This window comes from Emys orbicularis, chromosome 2, assembly GCF_028017835.1.
Source record: "Emys orbicularis isolate rEmyOrb1 chromosome 2, rEmyOrb1.hap1, whole genome shotgun sequence".
NCBI lineage: Eukaryota > Metazoa > Chordata > Testudines > Emydidae > Emys > Emys orbicularis.
The window spans coordinates 166,741,536-166,764,697 of NC_088684.1; the positions used below are offsets into that span (position 1 = coordinate 166,741,536).

General features: G+C 40.9%; 1 protein-coding gene across 1 annotated transcript in view; it reads left to right on the forward strand.

The window, feature by feature from the left end:
* Nucleotides 1–23,162, forward strand: part of NSUN2 (NOP2/Sun RNA methyltransferase 2) — a 62,527-nt gene that overhangs the window by 18,513 nt on the left and 20,852 nt on the right. The window contains exons 8-15 of the mRNA XM_065398836.1: nt 2,074–2,148; nt 3,913–4,043; nt 5,831–5,904; nt 11,956–12,086; nt 12,798–12,894; nt 15,508–15,683; nt 16,961–17,053; nt 17,551–17,686. Of these exons, the coding sequence (XP_065254908.1) occupies nt 2,074–2,148; nt 3,913–4,043; nt 5,831–5,904; nt 11,956–12,086; nt 12,798–12,894; nt 15,508–15,683; nt 16,961–17,053; nt 17,551–17,686 (913 nt within the window). The remainder of the gene's footprint in view (nt 1–2,073; nt 2,149–3,912; nt 4,044–5,830; nt 5,905–11,955; nt 12,087–12,797; nt 12,895–15,507; nt 15,684–16,960; nt 17,054–17,550; nt 17,687–23,162) is intronic.

A 23,162-nucleotide genomic window follows, 5' to 3' on the forward strand; every position in this document is an offset into this window, starting at 1 on the left:
TAGTGAATGGAGAATGAGACAAATGAGTGGCTTTAAGCCCCACCACCTTCAGCACTGTGTGAGAGAGGGGTATAGAAGAAAAGTCTGGCCTGTTGAACAGGACCTCAATGCAGTTCTTTATCCAATTAGTGTCTGGGGCTAACTGGCCATAGCTTAGAGCCTTCCTGTGTAGCGCTGACTCTAATTGACTGCTTGGGAAGGAGAAAAGTTGCAGGAGCAGCTTCAATGTAAAGCTCTTCTCACCTAAAAATGAACTTGAAAAAAATCAATGTCACTACAATAAGCAGCTTTTTATGTGCCCTTACCCTGTATCGTATGTTAATGAACATTCACATATTTATGATTGTGCATCTTTAAATTTAAAAAAAAAAATTTTTTTTTTTAGTCTGGAAAGAAGTCCTTTAGTATGAACAGCAGCATCTTAAAGCTTTTAAAGCAACTTGTGTGCTTTGGTTCTGTTGTAAAAAGCTGGGGAGGGGGACGAGGCGGGGCAGTATAGACTCTGTATGTAGTGGCCTAGATGTTTCTATTGAGAGTATCAACAAAAATAACAGATGAGATGTTATTTCTTATTGTGTGGATTATTGTCCACTGGAACTGGGATGGAGACTACTATTTTCACATCACCATCTGCTGTATGATTTGTTCTCACTTTTGGTTACAAGGAACCTATCATGACTCTTGATAAACTGTTCCAGTGGTTAATTACCCTCACCGTGAAAAATGTACACCTCATTTCCAGTGCACTGTTTGACATTACCAGCTTCCAGAACTGTATGGTAGCCATTTTGTCTGAATAAACCAAGACACTTTCATGGTACTTACTTTACTTTCTCTTTAACTTTTAACTTCGTTAATCATCTTCAAAATGGAGTTCTTTTAGTGAAGAGAGTACTTGTTGTGAAGAAGCATTTGTCAGGAATTTACTTGAGCCTAGTGATCTAGCAATATGAAGTTCCAGCTCTTGTAAATGTCACATTTTTGTTAAACCTCAACGCATAGTCTGAAATAAGTTAATTTAAGCAAAAAATATTAACTCTTTGAATACCTCTCACATTTTATTTTATATTAAAATAAGGAGTGAAGTCCTAGCATCATTGAAGTCAATGGGAGTTTTTTAATTTACTTACTTGGGGCTGGGATTTTACATGTTAGGTATGTGAAATTAATTTCAGTGGGTGCATTACAAGGTTTTGTTGCCTATTGGGCTTTCAGAACGCATCTCTTGATTGATTGATTCTCAACTGGTAAAACTAGTCTGGTGCCGGAAATCCACTCAGATTAGAGATGGATTGCATCGTCTCTGAGACTTTGGAACTAAATAACTGGATCAAGATGGAAGATCCAGTTTATCCTAACTTAGAGGTAGGAATCAGAGTGCTGCTCTTGGGTCTGGTAGCTTACAAGGAATGTGTTGAAGTGAGTAACTGGGGTAAGATGATATCTAGCAGCATATGAATCAAATTAGATGGTACATTTTTCAGTTCAGGATTGGAATTCCTACATGTGTTCAGTGCCTAGCAAAAATGGGGTTGTAATCCTGACTGGGCACTATTGCAATAATAGTGAAGAAAGTACTTGTTTAGTGATGTGTGGGTTTTTTTTGTTTGTTTGTTGTTTTTTTTCTCTTTATCGTGTTTTGACTATTAACTTTGAAAACTTAATTTGTTTTTTTAAAAATGAATTTTTTGCCTGTAAATAGTTATTCCACAATTTTCTTATCGTCTGACTGCCTTTAATCCCTAAAGAAATAATTAGAAAAGGGAGAAATCTATGTCTAACTTGATTGCTACCAAAACACACTGTTCCAGTTTTTAGTGGGAATTCCGGGTGATAACTGAGACAGATTATTGTTCCCTTGTCTCACAGTTGGCTGATATTAGAGGCTGAGACAAAATCTGCTGGGGGTTTAGCATCCTCTTAAAATGAATCCCCTGTGGTTAGTATCAAAATGGATAGTCTCCTCATGGGTTAAAACACCATTTTTGGATTTACTTATTTTTTCAGCATAGAGTTAAATGTAGATCATAAAAATCTTTTATTTGTGAGTTAACATGTAAACTTCTATTGCAGTGGAGATGGAACCATGAGAAAAAACATTGATGTGTGGAAAAAATGGACAACACAAAATAGCTTACAGCTACATGGGTAAAAGTGCATATTATAATTCCTGTATATGTTTGCAGAAAATGTCATCAGTGTAACAGTTTTACAAATAGAAATTATGAAGTGTTGCCACCTTTCCCTTCCCCCACAAACAGCTAATTTCCTTGTACTTTCTTCTGAGAAGGAGATAATCATCCATATGTGGGAGCAGTCTACATTAAGGATAGGGTAGCATCCCTATTATTTTTGGTTTTTATGAATACCAAAATAACTAGAGCCCTTGCAAATTCACAACCATGAAAAACACATAGTGAACTGTGAAATCTGATCTCCCCTGTGATATCTGGCTATTATAGGGGAGGGGCAGGGCTGTGGGTGCCCCAGCGGGGGATTCCTACAGTGCACTGGACTCCAACTGTTAGTCCCGGTGAGGCTAGGGAGGGATGGGACGACTTCTTCCCTGCAGGGGCCACTCTGGGGCTGGGTCAAACCCCCAGGAACCTCCATGGCTGTGCTGGGCTCTGAAGGCAGCGTCCCTGCCAGCAGCAACACAGAAGTAAGGGTGGCAATCCTGCAATACCCCCCTACCCCCCTCAACCCACCACCACACACACACTAGCTTTGCAACGCCCTACACTCCCCTTTTGGGTCGTGACCCCCACATTTACAACACCATGAAATTTCAGATGTAAACATCTGAAACTGAAATTGACTTTAAAAAATGGTATAACTCTGAAATTGACCAAAATGAATTGGTAGTTCCCTACAAATAACTAATGCAAAGGCAGGGAATCCATTGGGAGGGGGTTGATAGCAGTGAGGGCACAGTAATGGTAGTGAGCCAACTAGTTGGATAGGAGGCGGGTGGCAGGAGCTGCAGGGAAGACCGTGCAAGCCTAAAATGGCAGTGTCCACTTTGTACACCAAAAGTCTAATGTAAAATAAAATATGAATATTGGTGAAATCCCTGTATTGTTATCTCTGATGAATATGAATAAAAGATTGGCCCTGGCCTTGTTTGACAAATAAACAACTTGGGTTGTTGGCTATTGTAATGCATCAAAATGGCTGTTAGTTTAACACTGTAGTTTGGTGGTTTATGTTTATGTGAATTCTGGAATTAAGTTAATCACTTTTTTGTAAAAAATTTTTTTTTTTTTTTTAGAAAAATATCAAAGATTTCTAAAATCTTATTTTAAAACCTAAAATTATTTAATTTTACTAAACCTCTCAATTTAGATATGGTTTGATATGTAAACATTGTATTACCTTTTTGTTGAACAGATTTATATATGCTGCTTTTCAACACTGCAAATTGTTGCAACCCATAGAAATTTTTTGGTGAGGTTTTTGGGAAAATAGCTTAATTGACTAAGTTCTTTAAAATTTAACAGTGTTTAGTATACCTAAGGAAGTGTATTTGAAACAGTAGTATTCTATTAGTTGAAATAAATTAGTTTACAGGGTTTATTTTAGGGGCAGAGTTGTATTGTGGATGCACATCGCCGTCCAGGTTATTGTATTGTGTGATATGTCTTTCTAGTACAACACTAACCAAACTGTGTTCTGCTGGCAGTGCTTCTCATACTGTTGATTTTAATGCTAGAATTCCTGGGCTAGAGAGGGATAGTGGCCAAGATAAATTGCCTGCATTCAGATACTGTGGTAATAGGCACATTCAATAGAGGCATGAGGAAATTAAGCTCTGTGTTTAAACGTTGTGTCCTGATTTAATATAGCTAGAATGTCTGTGATGAAGTCTTCATCAGTCTTACTGAATGGTTTAGACAAACACTTTTCTTTTAGATTGCAGTTAAGGATTGCAACCCGGGGTGTAGAACAACTAGCAGAAGGAGGTAGGATGGTCTATTCGACATGTTCACTGAATCCTGTTGAAAATGAAGCTGTGATTGCATCCCTGCTGGAAAAAAGTGAAGGTGAGAAAATGAGATATCTTGGCTGAATATTTACTGAACAATACATTAAAATCTTATTGATTCACAATAATAGGGGGAGATGTGAAGATTAGAATGCCAGGGATGAGTGCAGTATAGATGAGAAACTCCCAGTGGGTGAATGGGAGGGAATCTGCCTTATTTTCTCCTCTTATATCAACAGCTGTAATAAAAGTTCTCTAGACCAAATGAGGTCTAGACACCCTATCAGCATTGGTAGATTTTTATAGCTGTAACTGTTGGATCTTAAAACAGTTCTGTAAATGATGTACCAAAGACTCATTCAGACTCAGCTGTGTTGCCTCGGTAGCATCAACAGGAGTAAAAAGTAGTAAACATTTATTTTTGTCACTGTAGCAAGCATACATGGAGCACAACTGTTGAGTAAGAATGTGCCATTTTAACATAACCAAGTCTCCAAATAGAGCTCCACCTTAAAGTTGGATGCCACTGTCTGCTTCTGGTGGATGGAACCAATATTGTCTTGTGGCCAAGTTAAGCTTGGCAGTAGGGAGCACGGTTGGCAGCAGTGTCTCAGACTGCTGTGAAAGAGATCAGAATTGGGGCAGTAGCTTGCTTAAACAGCAGAGTTGTGAGGAAAGTAATTTTCATCCCATATTTTCCCCCACCACCAGGGTGGGAGGAGGATCAGATGCAGCAGTAGTTGGTAGTAAGTAGCCTAGGCCTGTTTGAGGGATGTTACCAAATATCAGGAAATGACACTAGCTCATGGGCAACTGTGTTCTAGTGGCTTCTGTCTGGGGACTGAGAGTTATGAGGCCTGGATTCTATTCCTGAGTTATTATCCACACTAGACCCACCCCAAGCAAACATTTCTTTTCTGACTGAATCAGCTAACTGCACACTTGCAAATTATTTCCAGTGGTTTTGAATGTCTGTCTTTTTACTGAAGTTCAAATCAAGGGGTTTTACTGTACATGGAGACCTTTTAACATTTGTGACTAACTTCAAATTGAGTCAGCTTTGAAAAATGACACCCCATGCCAATCTGGGGGGTTTACAATTATGTTTTTCTATTTTAAGATTTTTACCTTTTTATTATTGTTTAGAATACCTGTGCAAATAAGAGAGGTGACTGCTTGGTTGACAAAGGGGAGTAAACTGACAAAGTACTATAAAATGCACAAAGCAAGTAAATTGAAAATCAGTAAAGAAAAAGACCTTTCTCTGTTCTTTCATTTATAGCAATCCTGAGTTGCAGCAATTTAATAATAATAAAAACAGTAGTGTGAGATTTTTTTTTAATGGGTAATGATTCAAGTATACTTAAAGGAATAATAGAAAATGTAATTTTGTTCATGTTCAGGGCATCTTGAAGCATTTTACCAAGTAATGAGTTAAATACTGGAAATAGTATTTTGTTGAGGGACTGTTAGGTTATGAGGCATCAGACTTTAAATCTATCAGGGTTGAAAATGGGCATTTTATTTAATTATAAAGTCATTTTCGACAGCCAGTGTTGTGTAGTATTGTCTTTTTATCCTTTACTTTCATCTGTTGTCAAACTTCTTTAAAGTTCTTATTGGACTTTTAAAAATCTGTTCATAATGATGTGTAATTTCTTATCTTTGTTATCTTAAAGTACAAAATGTATTTCAAAATAAGTATCTCTATCTTACCCAACATGGTGTATAATTTTATAGAAATCCATGTTTTGAAAGGTTACACAGAAGTACACCTCTAAACAATTTCCCTGAAGTTTATATTTTCAAGAACACTTATTTGCTTTTGCATATTTGGCTTTCTAGGTGCCTTAGAACTTGCTGATGTCTCTTCTGAGTTGCCAGGCTTGAAGTGCATGCCAGGGATTACACAATGGAAGGTATTTGGAAGATATTTCTGTAAAGATATATACCATAGTCGCAGTCTTGATGCATGCTTTGTTACCTGCACAATTTAGGGCTCTCAGCTCCCTACCCTCTCTTTTTGGGTACTTAGGAAGTAAGGGACCAAACTTTACCCCTCTGTGGGCTCTGGGCTCTACTCCTCAGTGGACTCAGGGCTCTGCGGGGCCTTTTAACAGTGAAAGAGTCTTACACAGTAATATCCTTAACCTCTATTTAGTAACAGTTACCAAAACAGAATACACACGCTAAGCATACAATGCTCACCACTCCCAATAAGGCAGATGAACTTTTCTTGATGGCCAGTCAAGATTAGATTGTCCAGGGCTCTAGTTTCTGCATGGTATGGTCCACAGGTTGTTGAGATCTGACAGCTCTGATCTTGGGCTGTATCCTGGAGTTAGGTTCCAAAGAATGTCCCTTTGGACCCCAGTGTATATAGTTAAAACTTGGTTCCTAGCTATACCTTAGCCAATAATTTTAAACTAAAGTACTACAAAACAGTGTTTTTCACCAATCCTAGCCCATTATGAAACCATTCTTGAACCAGTTAGACCCCACCATCTTAGTTCATTTAAATCTTGTGAAATTAGTTATGCAACAAAGAATCAGACAGAGACCATACAGATAAACAGTAGAGAAGTAGGGACCATAAAGGCCAAACAATAGAGAAGTATAGATTTCACAATCACAACTGTTAAGTGGTTCCTTGCCAGACAGAATATCAAACAAAGTTTTCTTTAAACATCTTACCCTTGGTTTCTTTATCTGGAGATGGTGAGTACTATTAGGACAGGAGTGCCTACCTAACAGTCTGGTATTACGTTGTTTTGATGCAATTTAGATGCAACGGGAGAATATGACTTAGCTCATGTCTGCTGTTTCTCACTCTTGCTGCTGCTTTTACTGCAGAAAAAGGCCTCAGACCTTACAGCTTTGGGTGTAAAATCAGGCAGGAACTCAAAGAGCTCTAAAATTGAGGTATTGGCCTAAGCTAATAAAACTGGAAGAAGTTAAATGAGAGCAATAAATATGCCACCAAGGTTTTTAATCCTCCCCAGCTAGAGTACACTCTACAAATCTTTGAGGCTCCACTAATACAGTCTCCCAGGGGGAAAAAATCACCGCCATGTTTCTTAATTTTGCTTTTACTTCATCATTTCAGGCAGTTCTATCGCCCATTTTGTTGATAATCCTGTCCGATCCACTTTAAGTTGTCTCTTACCTTTAGGCATGAAAAGTTATAATCTGTCACAAGAGGAAGCCACCTGGCTTCTTTCCCATCCTTTTTTAGCTGCTGGGATGCTCCAGCCAGTCATCCATCCCTGAGGCTCTGTAGCTGAGCTGGATGCTTGGGGGAAAAAGGGACAAGAAGTGGACAAGTCCTTCAGACTTATTGAAATACAGGGAGTCCTCGACTTTACGACATTCGACTTACGACGAACAGCACTTACAACATTTCTGAATTGACACCCTGATCTGACTTACAACTGGTTTCGACTTTACGATGCTTGGGCCTGCAATGGAGTGGATTGCGGTTCCGAGTTTTACGACTTTTTACTTACGACGCAATTTTCAGGAGCCAGTTGTGTCGTAAATCCAAGGATTGCCTGTATTCTTTCAGCAGAAAGCAAACGTAAAAGATTGCTTTAAGTTTCCTGACCCTTCTGACACTGAAGGCTGAGCCTTAAAATGTGTACCTGTGTAGTAAATGCAAAATGGTTAATGGCATATGCAATTTGGAATCTTGTGTTTTGCATTTACAATTTAAGTACACACTTTTCAAAGCTTCGCCATGAAATAGAATCTGTCTGCAGAGTCATTTGCAAAATAGACCTTTTGCAAAGTAGAGATGAAGCTTAAAAAAAAGGAAAACAGAGGTAACGTAGGATGCCAAATTTATAAAACAAACAAATCTTGCTTTAGTATTTACCTCAGAGGATCCTGGCCGATGAAATGTATTTATGGATAGAATGGTGGTTTGGGAGCGTGATTCTAGTTATTTAGGTTGCATCTCCAGCTTGACCATAAATGGAAAGAGGGGTTCAAGTAGCATTCATAGTTGTACACAAATAGCAAAGCACAAAGTGAAAAGATTTTGCTTTTCCTTGAGTGGGATCATACTTTACTTTTTAAATAAGCAAAAAGATAGGGTTTACACACACACTGCTTCAGTCAAGACGCAAAATATCCAGAAAGAATGTTAACTGATGTACTGCATTTCTGTGAATGTTTATGCTAAAAATTGATCTCAAGATAGAAATCTTCCCCATAACATTAAGATGTGTATTCAAAATAATGCACGAACACTATGCAGAGAAATATTGGCAGATTTACTAGTCTCGAACCCATGTCTTCTATTTGAGAATGTACGTTAAGCCTTATTTTAGTGCATTTGTGGATAGTGAAAACAGCAGTAAAGATTAAGTGCAAGACTCTTTAAATTCCTGGTTTTCATTGCACATAATTTTGTCAAATAAATCTTTACCACTGAAACTTTTAATGCTCGGGTTTGTCCAAAGGTGTAACTAGCTTCCTTTAAAACTACAGTCTTTATGGTGGCTTTTAAGTTAGCTGTTCATGATGTGGGGGAGGAGAACATATCTCATTCAAATATGCCCATTACAATTCCAACACACCAATATGGATAGAACTCTCTCAGGTCTAAGTTGTGAGATTCAACAGAGATCACCTTATGCTTTTTCTGCTGAGTTATGTAGGCTTTCCTTGGTACTTCCATGGCTGTTTCCTTTCTGACTGTATGTCAGAACATCATGCTGAAGGAGACCCCATCATGTCCATGGGCTGTGGACCAGAGAATGAGAACCTGTTGTGATGTATGTTTTCATAGATTTTAAGACTGGAACGGACCAATAGATCAATCCAGTCTGACTACCTGTATAACACACTCTAGAATTTCACCAGATTACCCCTACATTGAGTCCAGTAATTTGTATAAAGTACATCTTCAAGAAAAACAGGTTTTGTACAAGGCTAATTCAAAAATGGCTGAATTTTAGAAGTTGCAACTTCATGTGCTAGTCTTGACAATTCTTAAAGTATAAGTGACTGAAATTTAGTACAAAAACCCTTCATTATTATGTTGTATGTGATAACAGAGTAACATAAAACTGTAAGTATTGTACGAGCAGTTGTGGTTTCATGCTGTTGCTTCATTGGAGTTCCACAACTATGTACTTTTGATATTGTCCAAATGTGGAAGGTATGCAGTTAATTCAGCAGAATAGAGCTACTCCTTTTTTGTCTTAAACATATATTAATGTGATAAGAGATTAAATTAATCATACAAGTCAGGAAAATGTTACCATTCTTACAGAAATGTTGACTTGATATCCTTGTACATATGTAATGATTTTTTTTTTTCTTGGTAAATGTATCCTGTATAAATATACTCAGACTAATATTACCAAGTTAAGGTTCCTACAGGAATTTTGAATTTCCCACCTTTTTTTATGTGATTAGTTTTTCAACCTGCATTATTTTTTTGTGTTCCATCTGTATTTTGTTAACAAGTAAATTAACATCAAATTTTATTCCTAAATGAACTACTGGCACTAGTAATCTTGATACAGCCGTTCAGTTGTTACATAGGGTTGCCAACTTCCTAATTCCAGAAAACCGAACACCCTTGCCCTGCCCACTGCCCCTCCCCTCCCTCCGTTGCTTGATCTTCCCCACCCTCTCTTGCTCATTTTCACTGCAAGGCCCAAACAGGCATAATTATTGTTTTGACAGATGTATTAAGTTCAAGTTTTATTTGTTACAGGACACTAGAGCTGGCAGCCAAATAAGTCAAAAAGGGTAATTTTAAAAAAAATGAAATTTCACAAAGATGTTCATGATTCTTTCCCTCCCCGCTTCCCATTTTTCATAACCAGCTCCATGTTCTTCGAGTGCTTGCTCATATCAATTCCAGTTAGGTGTGTGCGTGTGCACGGAAGTCAGAAAACTTTTTCCTAGCAGCTACACGTTGGGCTGGCTGTGGAGCCCCTTGGAGTGGCGCCGACATGGCGCTCTATATAAGACCCTGCCGGCCCGACCTCCCTTCAGTTCCTTCTTACCGCCCATGACGGTTGTTGGAACAGTGGTCTCTTGCTAGCAAGTTCTCCACTACTCCCTAGCATTCTCTTATCGTTGTAAATAGTTCCCTTTGTTAGTATCGTTAGTAGTTATCTTAGTGTTAAGTGTAGTATAGTGGTTGGGGGTTTTTTTCCCCTTCAATGAGTGCCCTACTAAAGTTATTTTAATTTTATGTATGGAATTAGGACCACACATTATCATAGCTACAATGGGTCCATTAAAGGCCCACTCCTGAAGCCCAAATACAAATCCATAGAGCACAACCACAGAAATACACACCTGTCCAGATACCTATATAAATAAATCTGTAGAAACTGACACCCACACCTACATGCAGATACACACGTGTATTCATGTGTACACATCTAGCATGCACTAAAACATATACTTCCACATTATTTAATATTATAATTGTTGCTTAATGCCTAGAGACCCCAGCTAAGTTCAGGGCTCCAGGGTGGTAAGTGCTGGACATACACATAAAAAGAGAGAGTCTGCAACAAAGAGTTTATAATGTAGCTAGGCAAAGGTAGGAAGAAATGTATGATACATTGACTCTTCTGCAATTACTAGTCAACAACATTCATTTTTAAGAAATAATACGTTTCTTTTAGAGTTCCCTTTTCTTTTAAAAACTTGCTATGAAATGAATACACATTTTATGTCATCAGTTTTTTTGCGCAAGCCAGCAAAAGGAATAAAAGTCAGAGTTAGGCTGCAAATTTTATTCACACAGGTATATACACATGTGGCAATACACACACCTCCCTACAAAAAGACACACAGTCTCTTACACACATACAATGCATGCATGCACACACTTGCCTACACAGATAAACTTTTTCATACACTTTTCCAGGGGTGCCTAAATCACCCAGCTGGGAAGGGAGGAGGGTGGGCTGGAGGGGAAAAGATGGGGGTGGGGTGGGGATGGAGGAGAGAGGATTGGGAGGGAAAGAGGCTAAGGACAAGAGCAGGGTAGGGGTGAGAGGAGGCAGTGAAGGAGAGAGGAGGAGGTGTGTGGGGGTATGTGGGGTGGATGGAGATGCAAGGGGAAGCAAAAGGCTATGGGTGCATGAGGATGTGGGGGGCACAAGGGTGTATAGGGACATAATGGGAGTGCAGCAGTATATGGAGGTAAATAGTGTACAGGGCTGTGGGCGGTGAAGGACATAGGGGTGGCGGCTCTGGGAGCTGGAGAGGATGGGTTGGAGAGCGCTGTAAGGGGCACAGGGCTGGGGTGGGTAGGTGTGGGTGGTAGGATGGGATGGGGAGGTATGCAGTGAGGAGAGCGGGGGTTGGGATGCAATGACGGGGTGATGGGGGGCATGGGGGTTGGGATGGGGAGGGATGCAATGACCGGGAATGGGGGTCCAGGAGGGTTAGAATGGGAAGGGATGCAGTGAAGGGGGATGGGGGTGCAGCCCCATTCCCAGCACTCGGAGACAGGGATACACATACCTCAAACTCCTGGGTGCCGGCAATGGGGGGAGAGATGAGGAGAAGTGGGCCGGGCAGCAGTGGGAGAGGGGCATGCCATGTGACCCCTCAACAGCCGCATGCTGAGCGCTCTCGAGTCACACTTGCACTAGTTCCTCCCGTGCCGTGACCCAGCCAGTAGGAGCTGCAGGCGGGGAAGCATGTGGACCTCGCTGGCTGCCCCTAAGGCTAGGAGCTGGACATGCCAGCTGCTTCCCAACCTGGGAGCCGCATGGCACAGAGGCTAGCAGGGAGTCTGCCAGCCCCACTATGCGGCGCGGCGGCACCGCCAACTGGACAGTCAATGGCACGGTCAGCGGTGCTGACTGGAGCTGCCAGGATCCCTTTTTGACCAGGTGTTCCGGTCCAAAACTGGACACCTGGTCACCGTATTGTTACGTGATGCAAAATTGCAGGCTGAAATGACATTATCCCATTTTCCCATGCAGGTAATGCTAAAAGATGGACAGTGGTTTGAAGCCTGGAAGGACGTGCCTTCTAACAGGCAGACCCAAATTCGGCCCACCATGTTCCCAATAAAAGATGAAGAAAAACTAAAAGCAATGAACCTGGAGCGTTGGTAAGTTTTCCCAGAGTGGCTTAAAGTTATAGGGAATTTTGAGGTTTAGCTTTTATGGTGATGTGAAGACACCTTGCGGTAACTGGCAGTTCAGTTTTAGGAATGAATTGTGCGCTAGAACTAAACTTTTAAGTGGCTAGGATGCGGTATTCATTATAAGCATTGGTAACTGGATACTATGATTAGAACCCTAAAAATACATAAGGCAGTAAGAGATAATTATAGGTTGATTTCAAGGAAGATTGTACTACTTGATGACAACATAAGGACAAATTCTGGCTTCATTTACAATTTGACAGAATTACTACAAGTATATACAGGGCATGAAAAGTGCTATGTAACAGCTAGGTATTATTGTTAGATCTCTTGATTAAAATAGTAGTGCAGTTAAACAACCAGTTGTTTGCAAATTGGAAAGCCTTTTGTAGTGAATAATCTTTTTTAAAAAAAAAATCAAGCATTTAAAATTCTCATTTTATCAATGCTAAAGTTTAGTCAAATATAAAACTAAGGATATTTTACAACTGATGCAATTCACTATAGGAAGCTAGAATATTTCATTTAGACTCTGTTTCTAACTTGATGATTTCATCTTCCTAATTTTAACAGATACATAATTTACACTAAAGTAAATGTGAGCATGTTTCTTTCAGTATTTCATAAAAATCCGATTGCTGGTATTGACCATGAAGTACTTTTTTCCCTCTCCAGCATTAGAATATTGCCACATCACCAGAACACTGGAGGTTTCTTTGTGGCTGTATTAATAAAAAAATCGCCAATGCCATGGAATAAACGCCAATCTAAGGTAATGTTCCTTTTTAAAGAGCAGTGATGACAGCATATATTGTGTTTTGGAAGCTTTCATAAACTATTTAGAGTATTATTGGAAAAATCACAGTTAGTAAAGGTAGTTGTCTTTCATGCCCTTCCGTGAAGTATTTTTTAAACACTGCAAAAGTTCAGGTTTTTTTATTTTATGGAAACAAAGTATGCATTTATATGAAATCTTAACTTTTTCTAGTTGTCTATTAAACTCATGTGGTGGCCCTTCCAGTGTGAAACTTGTTTGCAAAAACATTCCATGAAAACTCCAGAACTTGATTCAATGCTAGAATGACCTTTCCAAGATGTATAAATACTTTTCATACTGATAAACACTCTGCTTTACAGGATTATTGTTAAATAAATAAATATAGGTGTCACATTGGGAATGTGGTATATTAAAGGTATATCATCAACTGAAAAATTGTTTATCTGAATTTCTGTGTTAGAAATAATACCTAAGATTGCTATAACTGAAAGAAATTAAAATTATTTTTCTGTTTTGTCTGTTTATTTTGTGTAGTCAGTCAGCTAGCTTGTCAATTCCCTTTTGTTTGTGTGGGCCTTTCACACAGCAAGAAGGTAAAGGAAAACATTTAGAAGCAGGTTTTCAAAAGCACCTAAGGCAGGGATTCTTAAACTGGGGGTTGGGACCCCTCAGGGGGTCACAAGCTTATTACATGGGGGGGTCGCAAGCTGTCCGCTTCCACCCCAGCCTTGCTTTGCCTCCAGCATTTATAATGGTGTTAAATATATTTAAAAGCCTTTTTAATTTATAAGGGGGGGTTGCACTCAGAGGCTTGCTATGTGAAAGGAGTCACCAGTACAAAAGTTTGAGAACCACTGACCTAAGGTATTTACGGTTCCATAGTCTGTAAATCCCTTTTACAAGTAGGAAAAGGGGATTGTGAAACCCCAGTAAAATAGAAAGGCAGATACTGTACTGAAAGAACTTTTTTTTTTTTTTTAAACTGACAAGATTTCAAGTTGGTGTCCCTTTAACTTAAAACATTGCATCTCTTTAGAGGGGAATATTCCTCATGGGAATCAAGTGGAACGATGAGGTGAAGTGACTTGCCCAGCAGGCCAGTGGCAGAGCTAGAAATAGTTTTAGTCTAGTGGTTTCTTCACTAGGCCGCTATGTGATTCCTCAGTGTTCAGTCCCCCCTTCTGTACATGTTGTTACAATGGAATGGAGATAATGGTCATACTTTGAAATGTTTGCAATGTGTAGTTGCTAACAGGGCTGGTGAGAGAAATTTCATCTATGGTCTGTCTCAAAACCTTGACAGTTTTATTATATTGTTATTTTATAATTTTCAATGCGTGAGAGAAGACAGGTGTGTCTTCCTCTCTCCTTCTGCCTTCCACCTCACCATTCCCCTCAACATGTACCCCCTCCCCCATCAAAATGTCCAGTACCCCTTCCCATCCCATTAAGCCATTAGTTGGCACTGTAGAAACCATTAACATGGAAAAAGTTACTCCTTGCTGTCTCATGCCCTATGCTGCTGCATGCCACAGGCCTAGCAGCTGCAGTTTCAATGGCTGCACACTACCTTGGTTATATAGTCTGAGCTGCATGCTGAGCTGGCCCCTCACTCCTACTACCAACCTCCAGCTGTGACTGCTGCACCTGCTTCAGCCAGGCTTTTCCAGCCACCATGCTCCAGCTGCACCCAGCCTGCCCCTCCTCCAAACTGTACCACTTCCCCACAGGTTGACCAGCCTCCACACCCCACACAGGGAATATTTTAACTATTCCTTTTCTGGATTTTATGTCTTTAAATTTGTTACCTTTATTCCCACTCCCCAGATCCTCAAACACAGTGAGAAAGTAGAGGGGCTCAGCCCCCTGCCGAGGGGTTAGGGCTTCCATATATCCTAGCATGCACACCAATGGGGAGAGTTGAGGACTGACATGCCTACCTCCAGTTTCTGCTATTCCTGATATTTTCCAACCACTCCTGTGTTCTCCCTTTCCACTTTCCTTAATTTCTACCCCCTCCACTTTACCGGAGGTCCCCTTCCCCCCCCATTCCTCTTCCCATCCCTTAATGGAGACCCAAACCCTTCTTCCCCTATTGCCACCTTCTCTTGCACCCCTAGTTGCCTCTCCCCTCCCCCTAAGCATTCTTGTGGGAAAAAATTTTTTTCCAGAAAAAGTTTCAGTGCCTTCTTTACTCCGATTACATTTCTCAAAACAGACACACACCCCAACAGCTTGACAAATGGCCCAGAATTTGGGCCACTAACATTATCTCTCGCCTCCAAGGCAATTTGAACAACTGGGTAGACTTTAGAGGACTTAGAAAAGTTGAGGCTTAAATGGAAAGCTGATCTTAACCTTAACTGTAGCAGAGTTCTTGCTCTGCTATAATGGGGTGCATAGAGACCAAATACAGTACATGTATCTTTGAATGGATGGTAACGTGACCTTTGGGGAGCTACTTTATCTACAATATATACAATTTATATACAATTACATTTTATGTAAATGTTAGTGAGAGCTGAGCATATGTTCATTTTAGGGATAATGTAGGCATTTTGTTGTAACAGTTGTATCTAACTTTTTCTTCATAATAATCTGGAACAGCTTCAGCGCAGGTTATCACAGAGAACAGGAGATGTTTCAGTGAGTGCACCTGCTACAGAAGATGGCTCTGTAGAAATTGTTGAAGAACCACCAGATGCTGAGGATGAAGAATCTAAGGAAACTCAACACTTGCTGAATGTAGAGAGTGAGCAAAGCAAGAAAGATGGAGTATGTGGGTAAGAGACTACATTTAAGCATCTGTCCTGTCCTTGCTTCCTAACAGTGTCTAACACAAGAGTCCCGTGCTCGGTGGAGAACTCCAGTTCTGTTCAGTTCTTAAATTGTATGTCTAATTTTAAAAAGTGGACCTAATAGAATACACACTGCACTTTCCATAACATGATCATTTGCTTTAATTTTGCCCTTTTCCCTTGCCCTGTCCTTAGATTGGTGCTAAAGACATTTAAAGAGCTTACAAACACATTGCTGACAATGTGTGTGTTTGCTGTACAAGACTCCGTGGAGGATGCAGTTCCAGTCTTGATTATCTTACTCTCTGAATTCTCAAAGTGCTGGTCTGAATAACTGGGCAGCCCAGAGGGAAGGGTGCTGATTTAGGATGCCTTTTTAACAGTGGAGTGATGATGCTTTTTTGCAGACATGGCTCGGTATTTGTGAGCTTTTTAAGAAATGAGTTTAAAAGAGGAACTTAAATGAAGAGAGTAGGTCTGTGGTACACTAGGATAGGAATGGAGTTTTAGGCATAGAAGGCACCATGGAAGAAAGCATAAAAGAGTGAGGAGGAGAAAAGGGTTTCAGTAGTGAAGTGATGAGACTGATTATGGATAGGTAAAAAATGAGAGCACCCAACTCTATATTGTCTACATTACGATACCTGCATTTTATGGAATCATAGGTTTTGTTTATACCTTCAAAAACATTTTATGGGTATTTTAAACCCTTCATTTCAATGTGCCAGCTGTGCAAGCAAAGGTTTACATCACATCTAATACACTTCAGTGCTTGATTTTTTTCACTCACACTACAGCAACCTCCTATCTGCACTAACTGCTTCTTACATCAATTTCCTATCATAGCAGTATGGAAACAGTTGCCTCTTCTGGCTCCTTCAGAGTCCATTATTTCTCCCTTCCCTACTGAGGAGGGCAGTACTACTTTCAAGAGTTGAGCTGTTGTTGCTCCTGACCCTCTTCTCTTTGCCTTATCTCCCACCTGCCTTCCCATTTGTGTCTGAGAAAACTTCTCAGCATGCTTCACAATTGCTCCCTCCATAAGCCTCTGCTCATCTTCCAGCTGCCGTATATTTCTCTTCTGCCATCTCCATCTATGAATTTTCAGTGATTAAAATTGTAGAATAGTATTGAATACTAGGTGAAGTATGGGAAAATGTCAGTGCCTGGTTTTGTACGTTTGTTACTATTTGCAGAACAAGCATTGACTAATGAGTACATCTGCAGTGTTTAACAAAGTATTTACATGAATTTGCTTCTAGACCACCACCGTCTAAGAAAATGAAGCTGTTTGGATTTAAAGAAGATCCGTTTGTGTTCCTCTCTGAAGATGATCCATTATTTCCACCCATCCAGTAAGGAGAAATTCTGTCATTTTATTCTGTAATAAAGGTTTCAAAAGTAATTCACGATCAGTTCCACAGGTGAATAGGTCTAGTATAATGCTTGAGGGGGAAAAAAATCTAGATTATTGCTCATACATAAAGCAAGCTTCCTCAATTTTAAGATGAAGTGAACATACTCAAAACTATAACTCTTCCTTTTAAATGGAAATAGCCAAGTAAGAATGAAAATGGAGTTAAGCTTAGAAATATATTCAGAATGCAGGCAAGGCATTCAGCATGGAAATTTTCAACTGAACTTTATTTTTAAAATGTATTTTTTTTCTCTGTGAATTTTCTAAAATGCTTTGATTCTATCGAGTGCATGGATTAACCTCATGTATTCTGAAGCCAAACCATCTATTAAGTGGCTGAGTCAGGAGGGGGTTGTGGGGAATAGGTTAGTCAATAAATTGTCATTTACTCAATCTTGAACTTGGGCAAACAAAACATAAATATTATGACCACAGGAAGTTTTATGCATTGGATCCTTCATTCCCCAAGATGAATTTATTAACGCGAACTCAAGAAGGAAAGAAGAGGCAGCTATACATGGTTTCTAAGGAGCTAAGGAATGTATTGCTGAACAACAGTGAGAGAATGAAGGTATGACTCTTATTTTTAGATTTTCAGCATGGGGCCCATAGGCAATCAGTGTGTGGACACTTGTTTGTGTATCCCTCCAGAACCTAATGTCTGTCTACAGAAGCTATCTGCTGCTGGGACCTTCGCTTAGTCGGAATGGGTGTGTTTTGTTTCCTCTTGCCTTATTGTCAAGGAAGTGACTGTCTGAATTTTCGGTACCCAGTTTCCTCCAAGACTGGAAGGAATATTACTTTTACAAGATGGGGGAAGGGAATTCTTTAAAATGGAGATGGTGCCACCCTGCATAATGAAAATAAAATAAGTGGAGAGGACCGTACAGTAGAATTTGTATAGATACATTTTATTCTTATGACCTGGGATTTGTAACAGTGGAGTAGAGCTGGTTGGGAACTTCTCAAACAAAACTTCTTTTGTTGGAAAAATGATGATTCTTTGAAGCCAAAACTACTACTGTGAGTGCTTGTCTATATGTGTTCCACGTCAAGTACACATGTGCTCTATGCGCCAAAGATTGGAACACTTTGGTCAGCAGTCTCTGTTGTTCACACCTGCTCCCTCAAAGCCTGGGGCCACAGGGACTTGCTGACCGCTTCCAGGAGCGGCGCGGGGTCAGGGTAGGCAGGGAGCCTGCCTTAGGTCCGCTGCGCTGCCCGGCCAGAGCCCACACCCCTCACTCTCTCCACATCCCAACCCCCAGCCCTGAGCCCCCTCCTGGAGCCTGCACCCCAGCCCATAGCCCCCTTGAGCATCCAAACTCCCTCCCAGAGCTTGCACCCCCTCTTGCACCCCAACCCCCATCCCAGGCTCAGCCTGGAGCCCCCTCCCACACTCTGAACCCCTTGGCCCCAGTCCAGAGCCCGCACTCCAACCCCCTGCCCAATGAAAGTGAGTGAGGGTGGGGGAAAGTGAGCAACGGAGGGAGGGGGGATGAAGTGAGTGGGGGCAGTGCCTTGGGGAAGGGGCAGGGCAAGGGTGTTTGGGTTTGTGTGATTAGACACTTGGCAACCCTGCTTGAGGGGATAAAAGAGGGCAGAGCAACCAACCAACCGTCATTTCCTTTCACTGTCCTTGATTGTTAGAACCAGTTGATAGTGTCCCATCTTGTCTGCTCATATATTAGTTTACCTGTAAATAGATAGCTATGGGTAGTTAGGGTATATTGTAATTGATCTGATAGGTTTTTAGTTTATTTGGGTTTTTTTTGTTTTTCCCAATAAGGAAACTTCCTCATGTCTGCTCAAAACTCCCCAGGTTTTAAATTGTGTTGTCATGTGAGGCTGCTGTGCCCCTTAATGACAGTTCTCTACTCTAATTGTCTTTACTGCCTGGCTGATGGACTTGTTAGGGGAAAATGTAGGGATTGTAAGTCCCTTATGAAAAGGTCTGCTAAATTCAAAGAAAACGGGCTAAAACTTCCTCTGTTGGAAAAATCAATGTAACCTATTTCGGATCCTGAAGGGAGATAGGATCTTCCCACTCTGGAACAATTGTCAGCTAAAAGTGTTCCTGCCATGGCTTGAGCCTCAGAGGGTCACTGTTACCTCAGCCTCTGCTGGGGCAGATAGCAGAAAAACCCTATTACCGGAAGTAGCATAAGGCTCAGTCCTCTACTAAAACTGCTCCAAAAAAGAAAGGAGAGATTCCCCTTCCTTGCTCTTCAGAGATTGCTTCTAAAATTACCTCAAGTCCCTTCAGGTCTCAAAGAGAGAGCCTCTAAGATCTTGGGGCTGCTGGTGCCTGCTTCTCCAGCACTAGGCAGAGGGCTTCTCTTAGCAGTGGCACTGCTCTCCTCAGCTCTGCTTCCTTCAGGTCCAACACAGTCAGAGCTGTTAGCTTTGGGGCCAACTCATTCATGGCAGTGCTTTAAGGAGCCAAGGTTGCTGCTGCCAGCTGTATCTAGGTCTAAAACCTTCGAACTGGATCTGTCCCCAGCAGAGCAGCAAAGTGCTGATGTACACAGCCTGAGGGGATCTGACTGTGACTGCCCTCTGCGCCTCCATTGCTGTCCACGTCAGGACCATTGGGGATATTGCTTAGGAGTCCTGTAGGATCTGCCCCTCAACGGGGAGATGAAGCTGTGCTGTCGTCGTCTTCTGATAGTGAGGATGCCTCACCTTCATCAAGGTTGCCATGCTATAATCCATATAAGGTGGGGATGCAGACTAGGGTTAAAGGCAAACTAAGGTAAATTAAGCCAGTTCCCTCTGCCTAATATTCAACCCTCAGCCACATTTTTTTCATCTATGTGGTCAAAGTTCTTGATCTTATTGGCCCCTGTAGTCCTATCAACACACCACCGGACACTCTTCAACATCTGCTTCCAGAGAGAGTTCGCTTTCACCTCAGGATCTGTCTGTGTTTCAGTATCCGCAATTATGTCAGCAGTTTGGGGTCTCTGCTTTTTAGCTGCATTGGCTTCTGACTAAGGATGTTACTTAGCATAAGGCTATTGATATTATCCTAACTTACGCATCCCCTTCATTACCAGATAAAGCTGATTCATCACCTTTGACTTTACCAGGATTATAAATTAAACTTTGGTAAATGGCAATGATACTTGAAATGCCAATTCAGACTGTCCAAGATAAGGGACATAAATTATTGGACATTTTATGTATGTCCTAATCTGAGGGGCTTGCTTTTCCCATAAACAAGATTGTTTTAGAACTGTCACAGTTACAATGGCAGACACCAGCATCACTGCCTGCAACTTGTAAAAAGGTGAAAAAATGGTATCAGTTCCTTCAGTTGGGTTTGAATATTTTCCATTTTGGGTGCTGGAAATAATTCAAAAAAGTTATTAGTCTATCCAGTAGCCTCAACCTCCTTCCTTGTCTCTCTCCTGGGAGGGGGTTCCTGAAGAGTCTACTTTGGCAAGGGGTTCAGTTGCTTCTGACTCTAGGGCCTGTCAAGGAAGTTCCCTGTTCAGCATTGGGCAAACGGCTTCTATGCCCAATATTTTCTGATTCCCAAGAAATCGGGAGGCTCGCATTTGACATTAGACTTGAGAAATCTAAATTCCTTTGTGCATCAGTTCAAGTTTCAGATGGTAGCCCTCTCTTCCTTTCTGCCCATCCTGGATCCTCTTGATTGGTTTGCAGCTCTCGATTCACCTAACACATTAAAAATACCTGTGTTTTGTAGTGGGCAGTATGCATTACCAATGCAGGGTGTGCCTTTTGGCTTGCTGATGGCCACAGGGACTTTTATGAAGTGCCTGGCTGTAGTTGTAGTGCATTTAAGTTGAAGGAATATCTTGGTTTACCTGTATATCAATGACTGATTAGTTCAGGTTTCTTCTCCTTGACAAGTATCAGACAGCATTCAGTACATAAGAATAAACAAGGGCCTGTCTCACTTGACTGTCTCAAAGAATAGAATTTATTGGGGCCCTCATAGACTGCACAGTTGCAAAGGTGTTTCTATCTCAAACCAGGTTCAACAACATGTTGGAACTGATCAATCAGCTACAGAACAACCCTCAGACAGAACAAGCCTTTTTGCCTGTTGGGTCATATGGCCTCATGCACTCTGGTAAGTCCATTGGCAAGGCTGCATCTTCAGGAGTGGCTAAAAACCCTTTATCGCCTCGGAGTTCAGAGTATGGATGTGAAGCTGCAGATTTCCTCAGTTGGTGGAAGGATCAGCAGCAAGTTTGCAAGGGCATTCCTTTCTCCCCATCACTTCCTGCAAGGTTGATTGTCACAGATGCATCAATGTTATTTTAGAGATGTCTCATTTCAGAGTCAATGGTCTCATTGCATTACCTGACATCCTATTAATGTTCTGGATCTCCAGTCAATATGGCTTGCATGCAGATCCTTTCTCTTTCATGTTGTAGGTCAACATATTGAAATATGATTGACAATACTGCAACAATATTTCATGTGAATAAGTAGGGCAGAGCCAGGGAAGCAGTCCTTTTATGGAATTTATGTATTACTTGGCATAACTTAACAATATCTGCTGTTCACCTGGCGTCTCTTCACAGTTTATTGGTAGACTGTCTAAGCAGGAATTTTTTGATGAACCGCAAGAGGACTGTAAAGGACTCTGTCGTTAAGTCTGTGTTTGGTCAATGGGGCATACCCCAAATAGATTTATTCCCACCAACCATAAGAAATGCACGTCTTTCTGCTCAAAGTGGGGACAGAACCTGAGTTCTTTAGAGGATGTGTTTCTGATTCCATGGTCTCAGGGTCTGCTTTATGCTCACCCCTGTTCCCTTAATCCCTTGTGTTGAGGAAAATCAAACAAAATGGAGCCGTGGTTATTCTGGTAGTTCCAGTATGGCACAGACAGCACTGGTTTGCAGAACTCAGGAAACAGTTGCTTCCTCTTCCACTGTGTGCTGACTTGGTCAGCCAGAACAATAGGACCACTTTTCACCCAGTCGTGGCATCTTTCAGCTCTCTGCATGGAAAGAATTTGGCTGACAGATTTGGAGAAAACTTGTTCTGTTGATGTTCAAAAGGTATTGATTGAAAGTAGGAAAACTTCTATGAGTATTGACACAGCAAAATGGAAACTTTTTTCTATTTGGTTGACACAAAGCAATCTTTCTCCAATGGAAATGATGACCGTTGATAATCTTGATTACCCTTTTATCTTTGAAAAACCTGAAGTTTTCAGTTAGTTCTCTGCATGTCCATTTGGCTGCTATTTTAGCTTATCCTTCAATTCAGAATTATCCTGTGTTTTCTTCTCATCTTTAATGAAAATATTTTTGAAAGAAGTTAAAATTTTTCACCTGTGTGGCAGCTTTCTCCTTCATGGGATCTTAAGGTTGTTCTTACAGGGCTTATGAACCACTGAGCTCCAGTACCTTGCTGCATTTGTCCATGAAGACAACTTTCCTTATGGCAATTACATCAGCACGTTGGGTGAGCAAGTTACAAGCACTTATGGCAGGACTGCCATGCACAATTTTCCACAAAGACAAGTTGATTCCCAGACTGCAACCTAAATTTTCCTAAAGTGCAGTTTGATTGTCATTTAAATCAATCTATACGTTTATCACTGTTCTTTCCCAAAGCCACTCTTTCAGTTGGATATTATAGAATCATTTAGGAAATCCCTTAGACTATTTGTTTTCTATTGCTGATAAGAGTGAGAGAGAAGGTGGGTGAGGTAATAGATATTACCTCGCCTACCTTCTGTTTCTAATACTGTGGGACCAACATGGCTACAACAACTAAGGGTCAGGCAGTTTCAACCCAGAGAATTTCTAGATGGGTATTGGGTTATATAGAGTTACAAGATGGCCAGTTTACAGCTCCCTGGGAACATTAGGGCACATTTAACAGGGGCACAGGCAGCCTCCACAGCCTCATTTAGATATGTTTCTATAATTAATATTTGTAGGGCTGCTACCAGGAGTGATGTATGTACCTTCACAAAACATTACTCTATTGTGGAAGTATCATGTGCAGGGCCGGCTCTAGGCACCAGCAAAGCAAGCAGGTGCTTGGGGCAG